A 17742-nucleotide genomic window follows, 5' to 3' on the forward strand; every position below is an offset into this window, starting at 1 on the left:
GTTTGTGGAGAGAGAAAAGAAGAATCAGAAATATGAGGAGGGTAGGCAGGAAGAGAGAATGAGAAACGTGCACACTGAACAAACAACTGTTCTGAGTACTTTTTCACTTTTTTTTGTTGTTGTTGAGACAGCCTGTTGCTAACACTGGTATGCAGTGGCGTGATCATGGCTCACTGCAGCCTTGACCTCCCAGGCTCAAGTGATTGATCCTCCCACCTCAACCTCCTGAGTAAGCTGACACTACGAGTGCATGCCACCAGGCCCAGCTTTTTTTTTTCTTTTTCTTCTTTTTTTTTTTTTTTTTTTTTGTAGAGACAAGCCTGTTGCCCAGGCTTGTCTTGAACTCTTGGGCTCAAGCAATCTGCCCCTCTCGGCCTCTCAAAGTGCTGAGATTACAGGCATGAACCACCACACCCAGCCTGAGTACTTTTTTATTCCTTTCCTTTTTTGGGAGTTGTTTCTTAAAGATCAGTTTTATCTACTTTCTGGGACTCCATCCTTCTCTTCCCAAGTATAAAAACTATTCTGATTAACCAGTAATTTCCACTGTTTCTCCTACACAACACTCTTCAGTTAATTTTTAGGTAAACTTTACTTTCCAGATTACCTCATACCCCCAAAATAATCAGAACGGTTAAGCTTCTAAAGCAAAGCCCTCTCTAACAGAGTCAGACAGAATCGGGGAGAGGCATTTTTCACATCGGCTTTCCTCTTCATACTTCAGCGTCCCCCTGTTGGTTGGAGCTTCTAGAGATGTAATACAAGACAAATCTGTAATTTTAAATTTTCTAGTAGCCACCTTAAAAAAGTAAATAAAACAGGTGAAATTAATTCTAATACTATATTTTACTTAACTCAATATATCAAAATGTTATTTCAACATGTCATTAACATAAAAATTACTAATGAGCTATTTTGCATTTTTTCTTTGTACCAAGTCTTTGAAATCCAGTGTGTGTTTTACTCTTAAAGGGCATTTCAGTTTGGACTAGCCACATACCAGTAGCTCGTAGCCGTTGTGTAAGACAGTACGGGTCCAGGCTATTTATTTTTGAAGTCCAGTGCAAACAACCTCTCATTCTTCGCACTTTGATAACTTGAATATTTGAGCCTACAATCTTCATTCATTCATTGGTCAACAGCCGCTGGAGTGTTTACTGTGCACAAAGCACTGTGCTAGAAGCTGGAAGGACAAAAGTGAACAAGACATTGTTTGCCCTAAGGCTCAGTCTGTGGGGGTGAGAGACACATAAAGAGACAATTATAAAATAACATGAAAGAACGGTGACAGAGATGCACACTATTTAATGAGCATCTGGATGGGGAGGGGAATGCTATAAATGTTTCAGAGGTGGCCCTGAGCTGGCTTCGGAATGTGTGACCTGAACTCTGAGAAGCGGATGGGAAAGGGCATTCAGAGGTACTTGCTTGACCAGAGGCGCGCAAATGAGGAATGCTGAGGCCCAGGGAGCCTCCTAAGAGTGCATGTCAGGGCAGAGATGAATGGAGAGGGAACTGGATAGGTATGCAAGGCCAGACAGAGAAGAACCTGGATGTCATGTTTAGCTTCTAAACTAAAACATCTCGAAAACTTCCCAAAATTCCATATGAAATGCAAATGGCGCTGGATTTCAGCTTTTGCTGGTAACCGTGGCAGCTCCCCTACACTGGTTGCGGAGTGAGGGCAGGGCCATCTGCTTTGCTCACCACCCTACCTGAGGCTTGCAACACTGCCTGGCACAGAGGGGGCCTGGAGAGTTTACTCGGGCTGAAATGCCTTCCTTCATTCTTTCTCCTCCGGGCCTCCCATCTGCCTCAGCGAACTGGAAAAAGAGGAAGAGTGCCAGCCATAGCCTTCCACGCTTCCAATGGCCTCTGGAGTTCACGAACAGGTCTTCACCTTTCTGGGCTGCTTCCAAGTGTACACAATGCAGCTCACCACTCCCCACTGCCCAGGACTGCTGTGTAGCTCAAATGAATTCGTGGAAAGTGCCTCCTAAAAATGAAAAGATGCCTCTGGAGGCCTTGCGCACAGCGAGTGGCACGACCTGCAGAGGTTACCGCCAGGTTTCCATCCTCTGCGCCCGGGAATCGCCTGCCCGGCCAAAGGGTGACTGACTCAGGGCCGGGGCGCCTCCCAGCCCTCAGGCGGAAAGCCACTGCAAAACCGCTTAAGGCGCGTTTGGGGGAGGCGGCCCCGCAGCCCCGAGGTCCTGGGGCCCTGAGTCCCAGCTGCCCGCCCCCGGTATCCGCAGCGGACCCCACCGGCACCCAGTCCCTGGCATCCCCGCCTCGCGAGGCGGCGGGGAGAAAAGGGTGGAGCGGTCGGACTCCCGCAGCCAATGAAAGCTGCGGGTTCCTGGTCCGATCCCCGGCGCGGCTCGCCATTGGTCGCCGCCCGGGTCTCGGCCCACCGAACCTCGGCGACCCGAGCCAATCGCGAGGCGGCGGGCGATCCCGGGCTCCCCTGGCGGCTGGCGGCAGGCGGAGAGCGGGCCAGGCGCGGAGCTGGCGACGGTGACAGGAGGCGCCAACCCGCAGCCCTTACCGCGCGGCGCCGCATCATGGAGCCCGCCGTGTCGCTGGCCGTGTGCGCACTGCTCTTCCTGCTGTGGGTGCGCGTGAAGGGGCTGGAGTTCGTGCTCATCCACCAGCGCTGGGTGTTCGTGTGCCTCTTCCTCCTGCCGCTCTCGCTTATCTTCGATATCTACTACTACGTGCGCGCCTGGGTGGTGTTCAAGCTCAGCAGCGCGCCGCGCCTGCACGAGCAGCGCGTGCGGGACATCCAGAAGCAGGTGAGCGGCGCCGGGTGCGGCCAGGACTCAGGGCCGGGGCCGGCGTGCCCGGGGATAGCGGGACGCGAGGTGGCGACGGGAGCTGCGGTGCGGGGGCGGCCAGGACTTCCCGGGGGGGTGGGGAGCTGGCGTTGGAGAGGGGTTGGAACGAAACAAAAATGTGATGGGGGCAGGGGAACAGAACAGGCAAAGTGCCCACTGTGTGCAGGGCATATGCGGGTACCTGGAGGGAGATGAAGAAGGGGAAGAGGGGGAGGTGCGCAGCACTCAGGTAACTCTCACCCGGCCCAAGCATTTCAGAGAAGGAAAGGCTTCCGGGAGGTGGAGCTGGGTCTAGAGATTGGGAAGTATGGGAAATGACTGGGGGAAGGTGTGTGGTTGGAGGGACTGGTGTGAGGAAAGGCTAGGAAGCCGACAAGTGCAGAGCAGGGGCGGGAGAACGTCGAAAAGTCCGTTTGGTGCTAGGCTGGAGAGGGGCCTTGATGCCAAGGCCGAGTTTGGACTTTATTTTGTACAGCAAGACGCTTTTGATTGGGTTTAGGATAGAAGACTAAAGCAAGAAGGTAGAACCCAGCCCAGAAGCGGGAGGGAAGAGCCTCACAGCCTCTGGTGACGGAAGGCTCACTCCTTGATAAAGGCATTCGGTCCATCTCTCAGTTCCTCAGGTACCCACGGAGGCTGTGACCTGCTGTGGCTCACGGTGGAGCCTCCTCTGCATCCAGGGACCTGGGCAGTTTCTTGACTCACTCTGCTTCTCTTTATGTTCCTCTCTTGCTGGCATCAGGTTGCAGAGAGCTTCTGTTTCCTGCTGCCACCCTTCCGTAGGTGTAGCAGCCTCCATATTCTGCTTGCTCCGCGCTGGGTGCTGCAGGCAAGGACATGAAGATGGATGCGGAGAGACGTTCCCATGAGGCATAAGACCTGGGGCCTGGTGGGAGAACGCAGTGTCTGGAAGTGCTTTGCCCTGTAGCTCTGGATTTTGCTGGTCACAATTGTGGCTCCAGAGCCTCTGCCTGTCTTCCCTCCCCGCCTGCACCCTGTTTCCTAGCTCTTTTCTCGAGTTCTAATTCTCCATTTACCTCTTGTCTCCCCTGTCAGACTGTGAGCTCCTAGAATGCAGGGACTGTTATGTGACTCGCCTATGGCCCATAGGGCCTGGCTCAAAACAGCCTAGCGAGTGCCTATTAATCTCAGCTAAGCCACAAGGTTCACTGTGAGCAGGAAAACTGGGGTCCAGCTGGACTAGCCTCTACCCCGGACCTGCCATGTGCCATTGCCATCCTCACAGCAACCCACACAAGTAGATCTTGTGCCTATTTTACAAACAGGGAAAATTGAGTTTCAGAGTGTGAGTCATGTGCTCAGGAAGACTAGCCAGTAAATGGGGCTGGAACCTAGGTTAGCTCAATTTCAGAGCCTGAACTCTGACATTTCTTCTTTCCCAGGCTTTCCCTTCCCCCCTGTAGGTCTGGTTCAGCATCACACCTGGCTTGCAATAGCTGTCTGACCCAGTTGCCCTTTTTTCTGGGCTCTCTCTTTGGCCTCCAGCTTCAATGCAGCATCCCTAATCACTCCCTCCCGTCTCTGGGCTTGTATCAAACTCTGTGGCTGCAGATTCAGGCAGGGATGAGACCTGGTTGGTCATGGAATCCCACCTATCATCCCTTTTCCCCCAAATCACAGGAATCTCTTCCTTAATACCTGCCCCCTACTGGCTCCCTGGCCTCTGATCAAAGAAAAGTCCTTCCCCCTGTTGAACTGTTTGCCTGGCCAGCTCCAGTGCAGCCTTCTCCAGGAGACCTGACCAGTATTCGACTAGATTTTTGGTTGCAAGTGAAAGAGGCTCAATTCAAACTGACTTGAGCAAAAAGGGATTTTATTGGCTCAGGTCCTGAAAAGTCTGGGAGTACAACTGGATCAGGCATGGCTGGATCCAGGATCCTCTGTCCCCCATCTGCATCTGTCCATCCCTCTGCCATCTGTTGGCCCTGCTTTTCTAGGTTGACTTCATTCTCTGGAGCCTGTCTCCCTGCAGAGGCCCCAACAGTTTCTGGCTCATATCCAACCAGCTTAGCGACCCCAGTAGAGTGGCTGTCCTGGAACTGGTCTCATTGGCTTGACTTGGGTCATAGACCCATCTCTTAACCTATCTCTTTGGCCAGAAGGATAGAATCAGACCTCAGCCATGTACCCACCTCCTGGGGTAGGGGAGTATAATCAGTCTCACTTGGACCAAAGGAAGATGGGGATTGTTAGAAGTGGATGAAGAGGAAATGGATGGTCACAGGTCAAAACGACAAATATCCACCTCCCCTGCACTTGTCTATCTCAGCAGAAAAGAAACACTTCCTCCTGCGTTTCTGATGGGCTTGTCATCCGTGGGCCATTTGTTCTGTGTTTTGTGCTCTGGTCACTTACCTTAGAGGTTTTGTAAAACCTCTTCCTTCCATTGGCTTGGCGGTCCTTCCCTGCTTCTCCTCTCCCCCTCAAAGTGATACATAAGTTAACATACACAAATGTTTAAACAGGCCTTGGCATGTGATAAGCCTCCATACATGTTAGCTATTACCCTGTGAACTGTTACCACAACTCCATCTATCTTTCCTGTCCTGAAGTCAAACAGTCCTGGCTATGAATCTCAGCTCTGCCATTTACCAATTGTGTGACTTTGGACAAGTTCTTTTGCTTTGAATTTCCTCATCCTCAAAAAAAGGGTGTCATCCTAACTTCCTGGGACTGTTATAGGAATTACACAAGACAGTGTGCAGTAGATGCCTAGTGTGTTAGGAATACCCAGTAAATGGTCATCATTTTTATACTTGCTGGTATCACCATTACAAAACCTTTTCTGAACTTCCCAGCTAGAGTTAATGTTTTCAGAACACTCTGATCCTCTCTTCTAGCTCTTTCATCATTCTGCCTGGTGGTGTAGCAATATGTTGGCTTTTCTGTCAGCCTTGTTGGCCAGGGGTGTGCCAGAGGGTAGGGCCAGCAGACCTTTTCATCGTTCTTTTTCTCCAGTGCCTGATGGAGGCATCATTCCCAGCTGCCCCTCGATGAAAGCAGGGCTGCAGGCTGCTCTGGGGATTCCCAGTGGGGCCAGCTCACCCTCTGTCCTGTGGTTGCAGGTGCGGGAATGGAAGGAGCAGGGCAGCAAGACCTTCATGTGCACTGGGCGCCCTGGCTGGCTCACTGTCTCACTACGTGTCGGGAAGTACAAGAAGACGCACAAAAACATCATGATTAACCTGATGGACATTCTGGAAGTGGACACCAAGAAACAGGTGAGAGTAGCACTTTTCTGGGCTCTGGGAGCAGGTGGGGCACTGCCCCTGGTGCAAGTGACTCACAGGGAGATGATTTTAGCCAAGGGCATCCCAGAGTGGACAGGACCAAGGCCCACAGTCATAGAAGATACTCCCTGCCATTGCTGTCCTCAAGCCTCACAGCCACCGGGGGAGAGATGGGTCATAATAGCTCAGGGGAACCCTTTGTGTTTCCACAGAAAGTCAGAAATGGGGAATTCATGAGCAAAAATGAGAGGCAAAAAGGAGTCTACTTGCCCCTTCCTGATAAGGAAGTGCGCTGGTAGAAAATGGGCTACAGAAGTGACTGAGAGGCGTGGGTCTTGTTATAAGCTTCCTGGAGACCCTCTTGTTTAATAGCCTTCGAAATGTACATGCTTTTTGGCCCGTCGAGTAATTTTACTTCTCGAAACCTGGCTTAAGGAAAAACGAAGTAGGCTTCGATATAATTAAAGATACCCAACACAGAGCGATTATATCACAGCTTTATTTCTAATTGACAACAACACAATATCCAATAATAGGGGAGTCATTAAATATGGTATGTCTACTTGATGGCATGTTGTTATTATTGTGAGACCTTGGCCAAGTTACTTAATCTCTCTGTGCCATTTTTTTTTAATAGCTTTATTGATGTATTTAAAGTGTGGTAAAACTCTTACCACAATCAAGACAACAAACATACCCATCACACCCCAAAATTTCGTCCTGCTCCTTGGTAATCCCTTCCCCTAGACCCTAGCCCTGCCTCTTCCCCTACCCACCCCCCACAGCCTTAGGCAAACAATGACCTTTCTGCCACTATAAATTAGTTTGATTCTAGAGTTTATATAAATGGAATCATATAGTACTTTTTGTTTGTCTAGCCTCTTTCACTCAACATCTTTATGTGGAGATTCATCCATGTTGAAGGGTGTGTCAATAGTACATTCTCTTTCACTGCTGAGTCATATTCCCACACATATTGTGTGGATGTATCACAGCCGGTTTATCCATTCACCTACTGATGGACATTTTGGCTGGCTCCAGTTTGGGGCAATTACAAATAAAATGGAACATTTGTGAACAGTCTTTGTATGGGCATATGCCTTCCTTTCTCTTGGGCAAATATCTAGGAGTGGAATGGCTAGATCATATGGTGGGTATACATTTAACCTTTTAAGGAACTGCCAAATTTTTTTTCAAAGTGATTGTAGCATTTTACATTTCTGCCAGCAGCGTGAGTGTTCTTGTTCCACATTGTAATAAACTTGATATGGTTAGTCTTAATTTTAGCCATTCTAATAGATGTGTGGTAGTTTTTCATTGTAATTTTAATTCACATTTCCCTAGTGACTAATGATCTTTTCATGTGCATGTTTGCTATTTGTATATCTTCTTTGGTGAGGCCTGATCAAATCTTTTGCCAATTTAAGAAAATCAGGTTGTTTTCTTATATATTCTGGAAACATCTTTTTTTTTTTTTTTTAACTTTTAAGTTCAGTGGTACCTGTACAGGTTTGTTATATAGGTAATCGTGTGTCATGGGGTTTGTTGTACATATTATTTCATCACCCAGGTATTAAGCCTAGTACCTATTAGTTATTTTTCCTGATCCTCTCCCTTCTCCCTCCCTCCACCCTCTGATAGGACCCAGTGTCTGTTGCTCCCCTGTATGTGTCCATGTGTTCTCATCATTTAGCTCCCACTTATAAGTGAGAACATGGGGTATTTGGTTTCCTGTTCCTGCATTAGTTTGCTAAGGATAATGGCTTCCAGCTCCATCCATGTTCTCGCAAAGGAACATGGCTGCATAGTATTCCATGGTGTATACGTACCACATTTTCTTTATCCAGTCTACCACTGATGGGCATTTAAGTTGATTCCATGTCTTTGCTATTGTGAATTGTGCTGCAGTAAACATACACATGCATGTGTCTTTATGATAGAATGGTTTATATTCCTTTGGGTATACATACCCAGTAATGAGATTGCTGGGTCGAATGCTACTTCTGTTTTTCGGTCTTTAAGGAATCACCACACTGTCTTCCACATGGTTGAACTAATTTACACTCCCACCAACAGTGTATAAATGTTCCTTTTTCTCTGCAACTTCGCTAGCATCTGTTATTTTTTGACTTTTTAATAACAGCCATTCTGACTGTGTCAGTTGGTATTTCACTGTGGTTTTGATTTGCATTTCTTTAATAATCAGTAATGTTGAGCTTTTTTTCATATGCTTCTTGGCCACATGCTTGTCTTTTGAAAAGTGTCTGTTCATGTCCTTTGTTCACTTTTTAGTGGGGGTTGTTTTGTTCTTGTAAGTTTATTTAAGTTCCTTATCAATGCTGGATATTAGACCCTGAAACAACACCGTTTATTAGATTCATGATTTGCAAATATTTTCTCACAGTCTATGGCTCCTCTTTTGAAAACCAGAAGCTTTATTTATTTTTTCTTTTTGAGACAGAGTTTGTGGCACGATCTCGGTTCACTGCAGCCTCCGTCTCCCAGGTTCCAGTGGTTCTCCTGCCTCAGCCTCCTGGGTAGCTGGGAGTACAGGCATGTGCCAGCACACCCAGCTAATTTTTTGTATTTTCAGTAGAGACGGGGTTTCACCATGTTGGCCAGGCTGGTCTTGAACTCTTGACCTCAGGTGATCTGCCTGCCTTGGCCTTCCAAAGTGCTAGGATTACAGGTGTGAGCCACCACACCTGGCCAAATCAGAAGTTTAAATTTTTCCCAATTTGTTAATTTCTTCTTTTATGCATTGTGGGGGTTTTGTTTGTTTGTTCGTTTATATTTTTGTTTTTTGAGACAGAGTCTTGCTCTGTGGCCCCGGCTGGAGTGCAGTGGTGCTATCTCAGCTCTTGGCAACCTCCACCTCCCGGTTTCAAGCAATTCTTGTGCCTCACCCTCCCAAGTAGCTGGGATTACAGGTGCACACCATCACACCTGGTTAATTTTTGTATTTTTAATAGAGAGGGGGTTTCACCACATTGGTCAGGCTGGTTTCGAACTCCTGGCCCCAAATGATCCACCTACCTTGGCCTCCCAAAGTGCTGGGATTACAGGCGTGAGCCACCGCGCTTGTCTTACTTTGTGTTTTTGATGTCTTATTTAGGAAATTTTTGCCTATCCAATGTCAAAAAGGCTTTCTTCTAGAAGTTTTATAGAAACCTTAAAGTGAATATCTCTGGGCCTGGAATTTTCTTTGTGAGCAAGTTTTTAAGCACAAATTCAATTTATTTAACAGATATTGGGCTCTTCAGTTTATTTATTTCTTCTTGGGTTAGCTTTGGTAGTTTGTGTCTCAAAGGTATTTGTCCATTTCACTAAGTTGTATAATTTATTGACATAAAGTTGTTCACAATACTTCCTATAGACATCTGTAGCTATGTCAAGTCTTTCATTCTTGATATTGGTATTTTGTTTCTGTTCTCTTTTCTTCCTGAACAGTCTGGCTAAAGGCTATTGAATTTTATTGATCTTCTCAAAAACTAGCTTTGATATCATTGATTTTTCCCTTTGTGTGTCTGTGTTTTGTTTTCAATTTCATTGATTTCTGCTTTGGTCTTTATTATTTCATTTCTTTTCTTACATTGGGTTTAATTTTACTCTTTTTCTAGTTTTTTAAGGTTAAAGTCATTGACTTAGACCTTTTTTTTTCTAATATAAATGTTTAGTGCTATAAATTTTCCCCTAAGCACTCTTTTGGAGGCAGCTCACAAATTTCTATGTTTTCTTTTCTTTTTATTTCAGTTCAAAATACTTTGATTTCCCTTTTCATGTCTGCTTTGACCCATGGATTATTTAGAAGGATGTTGATTTTTTATCACTAGTTTTGAGCAATTTTATTATGATGTGCTTTGGTATAGTTTTATTCATAATTCTTGTTTGGAATTTGTCATAATTTTTCATCAAATCAGGAAATTTGGGGGCCATTATTTCTTCATCTATTTTTCTGTCCCCTTCTTTATCTCATCTAGTTTAGAGACAGCTAGGCCTATATATTAGGCCATTTCAAGTTGTTCTACAGCTCAGGTCATTGAGGCACTGTTCATTTAAAAAAAATTTTTTTCCTGTCTTTCATTTTAGATGGTTTCTGTTGCTATGTATTTAAGTTAACTAATCTTTTCTTCTGCAATTTCTAATTTGCTGTTAGTGCCATCCATTGTATCTTTCATTTCACACATCGTGGTTTTCATTTCCAGAAGTTTGATTTGGATTTTTTTTTTTTTTTTCTGAGACAGAGTCTTGCTCTGTCCTCCAGGCTGGACTGGGTGCAGTGTTGTGATTTCGGCTCACTGCAACCTCCACCTCCTGGGTTCCAGCGATTCTCCTGTCACAGCCTCCCGAGTAGCTGGGATTACAGGCACGCACCACCGCGCCTGGCTAATTTTTTTGTATTTTTAGTAGAGACGGAGTTTTGCCATGTTGGCCAGGCTGGTTTCGAACTCCTGATCTCAGGTGATCCACCTGCCTTGGCCTCCCAAAGCACTGGGATTACAGGTGTGAGGCACTGCACCTGGCCGGATCTGTTTAATATATTCTTAATGTCTCTAGTTAAATTTTTGAATATAGAGAATATAGTTATTATAAATGTTCTGATGTTCCTGTTCACTAATTCTAATATCTATGTCAGTTCTGGGTCTGTTTGATTGATTGATTTTTCTCATTATGGGTTGAATTTTCCTGCCTCTTTGTATGCCTGGTAAAATTCTATTGGATTCTGACATTGTGATACTCTGACATTTTACCTTTTGGGGAGCTGGGTATTTTTATGTTCCTATAAATTTTGAGTTTTGCTCTAGGAGGCAGCTAAGTTACTTGGAAATAGTTTGATCCCACTGGGTCTTGATTTTTTAGATGGGGCCAGGGAATTATTTAATCTCGAGCTAATTATGAGGCAAGATCATTTTGAGTACTCTACACAGTGCCCTGTGAATCATCAAGTTTTCCAGTCCGGCTTGTGGGAACAGACACTATCTCCTGCCCTGTGTGAGTCCCTGGTACTATTACCTGTTATCTTTTTTTTTTTTTTTTTTGAGACAGAGTTTCACTCTTGTTGCCCAGACTGGAGTGCAGTGGCGCAATCTTAGCTCACTGCAACCTCCACCTCCTGGGTTCAAGCAATTCTCCTGTCTCTGCTTCCTGAGTAGCTGGGATTACAGGCACCCACCACCAAGCCCAGCTAATTTTTTGTATTTTTTTTTTAGCAGAGGCGGGGTTTCATCATGTTGGCAAGGCTGGTCTCAAACTCCTGACCTCAGGTGGTCCACCTACCTTGGCCTCCCAAACTGCTGGGATTATAGGCATGAGCCACCATGCCCAGCCTATTACCTGTTGTCTTTTCTGGCAGTTTTTTCCCTGGCTTCAGCCTCAGGTAATAGCCTCTCGTGTATTTACCAGTTAGTACTCAGTTGAATTCCCAAGGACGCCGTTTGCATTTCTTCAGTTTTTTCTCTGTGCAACTCTCTCCTCTCTAGTACTCTATCCTGCACGCTCTATTCACCTTGGTCTTCTGGAACTCTCACCTCTATCGTCTTTTTTTTTTCTTTTTTTTTTTTTTTTTTTTGAGACAGAATCTCGCCCTGTCATCCAGGCTGGAGTGCAGTGGTACAGTCTTGGCTCACTGCAACCTCCATGGGTTCAAGTGATTCTCTTGCCTCAGCCTCCTGAGTAGCTGGGATTACAGGCGCCTGCCACCACACCCAGCTAATTTTTTGTATTTTTAGCAGAGGCGGGTGTTTGCCATGTTGTCGGGCTAGTCTTGAACTCCTGACCTCAGGTGATCCACCCACCTCGGTCTCCCAAAGTGCTGAGATTACAGGTGTGAGCCACCACGCCCAGCCTCACCTCCATCTTTTTAGCTCTTAGAAAATCCACTGGACTCCACCTGGGTTTCCCTCCCTGCACTGCCTAACTCCAGGCAGTTAGATGGGCCATCCCTAGAGCTCACCTTTTTTTAAAATAATTTTTTATTTTTTTATTTTTAGGTCTTGCTATGTTGTCCTGGCTGGTCTCGAACCCCTGGCCTCAAGCAATCCTCCCGCCTCAGAGCTCACCTTGTTTCCTGTCTCTGAGGGATCACTAACTTTCATTGTTTATGTCCACTGCATTGAAAACTCTTATTTCATATATTTTGTCAGGTTTTTTTTTCAGGCAGCAGGGTAAATGTGGTTCCTGTTGTTCCACTTTGGCTAGAAGTAGAAGTCCAAGGGATGTGTACATTAAAAATCATGTGTTCCAAGAATGTGTAATGATAAGAGATGATGGTCATAGTATAGTGTTAAATTTTGGAAAGGCAAGACAGAAAATGAGATATGCTTCTGGTTTGTGTGTGTTGTGTTAAAACATACAAAATAGTGTGAAAGGAAAATCTTGGGGCCCCAAATTACTAAACTAAGGGAAAAGTCAAGCTGGGAACTGCGCAGGACAAACCTGCTTCCGCATTCTATTCAAAGTCATCCCTCTGCTCACTGAGATAGATGCATATTCTGATTAGCTCCTTCGGAAGGGCTTATCAGAAACTGAAAAGCATGCAGCCATTTGTCTCTTATCTACCTGTGACCGCAAGCCCTCTCCCTGCTTCAAGTTGTCCCCGACATCCTGGACAGAACCAGTATACTTCTTACATATATTGATTGATGTCTTCTGTCTCCCTAAAATGTGTAAGATTTTTGCTTCAAGTTGTCCTCGCCTTCCTGGACAGAACCAATATACTTCTTACATATATTGATTGATGTCTTCTGTCTCCCTAAAATGTGTAAGATTAAGCTGTGCACCAGCCTCCTTGGGCACATGTTGTCAGGACGTACTGAGGCTGTATCGGGGCACACATCCTCAACCTTGGCAAAGTAAACTTTCTGGATTAACTGAGACCTGTCTCTGATATTCGGGGTTCACAGTACCAATATAGTATGTGTGGGAAAAAAAAAAACAAAGTAAATACACTCTGTTATTAACATTAGTAATTCTGAAGAACTAGGAAGGGTGATTTTTTTTTTTTTTTTTGGAGACGGAGTCTCACTCTGTTGCCTAGGCTGGAGTACAGTGGCACGATCTCGGCTCACTTTAACCTCCGCCTCCCGGGTTCAAGTGATTCTCCTGCCTCAGCCTCCCAAGCAGCTGGGACTACAGGTGCCCGCCACCACGCCTGGCTGATTTTTGTATTTTTAGTAGAAACAGGGTTTCACCAAGTTGGCCAGGCTGGTCTCAAACTCCTGAACTCAGATGATTCACCCGCCTTCGCCTCACAAAGTGCTGGGATTACAGACATGAGTCACCACGCCCAGCCAGGATGGGTGATTTTTGTTTTCTTCTTCACTTTTGCTGTATCTTCTAAGTGAATGAGTATTTCTCCTGTAATTTAGAAAAGGATAAGTCAAATATTTAGTATAAAGATACTTGAAGGGCGAGGTTGAACACTAGCTAACCGAGAGCCAGAAATCACATTCCCTGTTCTAGAAAGAGCCTGTAAAGGCTATATAGGAATCCCTGCAGTGAGTGTTTGGGAAGGTTTGAGATGACACCTTCTGTGTGCAGGAGCTCCCCTTGGGCCTGGCAGCCTCCTTTTGACCCAGGGTCTCTTTTCTTGTGTCAACAGATTGTCCGTGTGGAGCCCTTGGTGACCATGGGCCAGGTGACTGCCCTGCTGACCTCCATTGGCTGGACTCTCCCTGTGTTGCCTGAGCTTGATGACCTCACAGTGGGTGAGGACCCTATATTAACGGGCAAGAAGAGACACGCGGTCCTAGGACTGGAGCTGATGGGCCTTGGCCACCCTCCATCTAGTCCTGGAATTGCCGCTATTCCATCTGTGACAGAAGTCATTCAGTCTCTGACTTGCCTGCTCCAATGACAGGGTGTTCACTGCCTGCTGTTCCATTTCTGAGCAGCTCAAGTTATCAGAAGGCACTTTTAATTTCTGGTTTGAATCTGCTTCCCTGTGATTTGTTCCCATTGCTCCAATTCCACCCCATGGAACACACAGAATAAGTCTAGTCTCTCTTCTCCTCCCATAGGATTCATAGCTCCCAAAGCCTCTTCTTCTTTAGGGAAAACACCTTCAGTTCTTTTAACTATTCCCATGGGACAGGGCTTCCTGTCACCCCTTCAACCCCCCTTTTCATTAAAGTCCCTCTCAAGATGAATGCACACAGATTTCTAGGTTGAGTCTGGCCAGAGGTGAGGTGTGAGTACACTTGACAAGGTCTGCTCGCCACCCCCTTCCTCTAAGGATGCCCTCATGCTCCCATCTGAGCCCCTCCTTCCCTCTCCTGCTCTCTAGATTGACAGGTGGGAAATCTCCCCTAAGTCAACAGCCCCATTTCTGCTAGCCTGCCATACCTCTCTCATGCTAGGAGGTCCCCCAGCTCCAACCCACCCCCAACCCTGTACCCACAGCTCTCCCTGCTGACACTGTGTGTGATGTCTGTGCAGGGGGCTTGATCATGGGCACAGGCATCGAGTCATCGTCCCACAAGTACGGCCTGTTCCAACACATCTGCACTGCCTACGAGCTGGTCCTGGCTGATGGCAGCTTTGTGCGATGCACTCCGGTGAGTTCAGCAATGGGAGACATCCATGCCAGCCTGCTCTGGGCATTAAGGATCCTGAGGTCAAGGGGGCTGGCTCCTCTAGGTGCGCTTCATTTCCAATCCCTGTTCAGTCTGGGTCTATATCTGTAAACAAAAATTTGTGTAGCCCCTTCTATGAGCTTAGGCAATGTTGTAAATCCATTATATATATTAAGGCATGCATGTAATCCTTCAACAGCCTAATGAGGGATGTTTATTATCCCTATTTTATAGATTATTATTAGATAATAGAAGGATTATTATCCCTATTTTGTAGATAGGAAACTAAAGCTCAGAGAGATTATTTGCCATAGGTCACACAGCTGGGTCTCACACCCCAGTAATCAGGCTCCCAGGTCCCTTAGCCTTTCATTATGCCATCCTGCCTCTCTGGAGGAAGTCAGGCCTTGGCATCAAAGCTGTGTGTCTTAACACTGTGAGGTACAGTCAGGTGTCACAGAACAGTAGGGATATGTTATAAGAAACAAGTTGTAGGCAATTTTGTCATTGTGCAAACATCATAAGAGTGTAATTACATAAACCTAGATGAGATAGCCTACTTCACACCTAGGCTGTTTGGATAGCCTACTACTCCTTGACTGCAGACCTATACAGCATGGTACTGTGCTCAGTACTGTAGGCAGCTGTAACACAATGGTATTTATGTATCTAAACATACCTACACTTAGAAAAGGTACAGTAAAAATACAGTATAAAAGATGAATGGTACACCTATGTAGTGTACTTACCATGCATGGAGCTTGCAGGACTGGAAGTTGCTCTGGGTGAGTCAGTGAGTGAGTGGTGAGTGAATGTGAAGTCCTGGGACATTACTGTACACCACTGTAGACTTTATAAACACTGTACACTTAGGCTACACTAAATTTATTTTTTGAAATTTTCTTTCTTCAATAATAAATTACTGTTAGCTTACTATAACATTTTTACTTCATAAACTTTTTAAAAACTTTTGACTCTTGTAATAACACTTAGCTTAAAATGCAAACACATTGTACAGGTGTACAAAAATAGTTTCCTTCTTTATATCCTTATTCTATAAGCTTTTTTTGTATTTAAGTTTTTTTTTTTAACTTGTTAAAGTTTTTTTGTTGAAAACTTAGACACAAGGCTGGGTGCAGTGGCTCACTCCTGTAATACCAGCACTTTGGGAGGCCAAGGCAGGTGGACTGCTTGAGCTTAGCAGTTTGAGACCAGCCTGGGCAACATGGCCTACAACATGGTCTGCAAACAGTACAAAAATTAGCTGGGCATGGTGGTGTGTTCCTGTATTTCCAGCTACTGTGGAGGGTGAAGCAGGAGGATCACTTGAGCCTGGGAGGCAGAGATTGCAGTGAACTGTCATTACGCCACTGCACTCTAGCCTGGGTGACAGAGCGAGACCCTGTCTCAAAGAAAAAAGGTCAAGACATAAACACATGTTAGTTTAGGCCTACACAGAGTCAAGATTATCAATAACGCTTCCACTTCCACATCTTATCCCACTGGAAGGTCTTCAGGGGCAATAACACACATGGAGCTGTCATCTCTGACAACAATGCCTTCTTCTGGAATACCTCCTGAAGGACCTGCCTGAGGCTGTTTACAGTTAACTTTTTTTTAATAAGCAGAAAGAGTACACTCTAAAATAACAATTAAAAGTATAGTGTAGTGAATACATAAACCAATGACAGTCATTTATCATTATCAAGTATTATGTAGTGTACATAATTATATGTGCTATACTTTTATACAACTGGCAGTACAGTAGGTTTGCTTACACCAGTGTTACCATAAACACATGAGTATGACATTAGGACAGCTGTGATAGCAGTGATACCACTAGGCAACAGGACTTTTTCAGCTCCATTATAATCTTATGAGACCACCATTTTATCTGTGGCCCATTGTTGACTGAAACGTCTTTATGTAGCATGTGATCATGTAAGTAAAAGTGATTAGAGAGGCTGTTTTAGAAAAATGAGACACTTCTACCACCCAAACTGGGATTCAAACATTTAAAGCGTTTTACCTAAGGGGTGGGATAGGAGTGACACTTTAAATAACCTTGGATCTGCCCTGGCAGGTGTGAGGGACCCCTGGGATGGGAGGGACAGTGGGTCCTGTTGAAGTGGGTATTTCAGGGAGCCACCAGACTCCTTCACTTCACAGAAGAGGGCCCAGGGAAAGACTCCCAGCTTGGCAGCACTGGTCTTGGTTGAGAGATACCCCTAGCAAGATTCACATTAGTTCATCCTGCTTTCCTGAACGCTTGCGGGGCCCTGTCTTTTGACCTATTTATTATCGGCAGAGAAAGGAGACAGACATTTGTGAATTCCTTCCCTTCTCTGAGGCCCAGGTTCCTCACTGACAAATACGTGGTTGAGAGGAATAAGCAGGTCCTGTATGAGAAGCTCCTTGCATAGAGCTGAGCATGCAGCAAGTGTGTCATCTTCACTGCCATGGCCAGGAGAATGTGATTAGCTGTGGGCCCAAGGGGGAATTGGTGGCCTAGAGCTGCTGTTCCTGAGGTTTCTGCCAGCCTGCTGGCAGAGCCTCCTTGCTTCAGCTTTCCTGCCCTGCTGCATTCACTGTGCCCACCACCAAGAGCATTCAGGTTTCGTGGAGACAGCACAGGGCTGTCCTGTTAGTAAGGGCAAGCCATGGCTGGACTTTCTCAAAAGAGCTTTATTAGAACTAAAGAATCCCAATCAGAATGGCCAAGGAAAAGTTGTCTGTGTCCAAGACATGTCAAAACAATAAAATGATGAGGTTGGACATTGATTTATGGAAGCAGATGAGCTGTTGTAGGAAAAACGCTGGCTGGGGAGTTAGGTGGTCTTGCCTGAGCCCTAGCGTTGCTGCAGCTGACTTTTCTGAGAAGACTTTGGTGAGTCATGGCAGCTCTCAGAGACTCAGTTTCTTTACTTGTCATAAGGAGGTGCTGGCGCTCTCCCTGGGCTCTGTCGGGGGTGGATCCCACAAGCCGATGGACTGGGAAAGGCCTTGTAAATTTCAGTAATGGTTCAGAAGGGAGGCATTTTAATGTTCCCCAGCTACACTGCCTGACACCCACTAAGGGTG

The 17742-nt window shown here is 45.9% G+C and overlaps 1 protein-coding gene across 1 annotated transcript in view; it reads left to right on the forward strand.

Annotated features, from left to right (window-relative positions):
* Window positions 1-2482: 2482 nt before the first annotated feature.
* Window positions 2483-17742, forward strand: part of DHCR24 (24-dehydrocholesterol reductase) — a 34017-nt gene continuing 18757 nt past the window's right edge. The window contains exons 1-4 of the mRNA XM_032137670.2: window positions 2483-2795; window positions 5924-6079; window positions 13689-13794; window positions 14525-14643. Coding sequence (XP_031993561.1) covers window positions 2565-2795; window positions 5924-6079; window positions 13689-13794; window positions 14525-14643 — 612 coding nt within the window. The 5' untranslated portion in view covers window positions 2483-2564. The remainder of the gene's footprint in view (window positions 2796-5923; window positions 6080-13688; window positions 13795-14524; window positions 14644-17742) is intronic.

This window comes from Hylobates moloch, unplaced genomic scaffold (assembly GCF_009828535.3).
Source record: "Hylobates moloch isolate HMO894 unplaced genomic scaffold, HMol_V3 SCAFFOLD_18, whole genome shotgun sequence".
NCBI classification, from domain to species: domain Eukaryota; kingdom Metazoa; phylum Chordata; class Mammalia; order Primates; family Hylobatidae; genus Hylobates; species Hylobates moloch.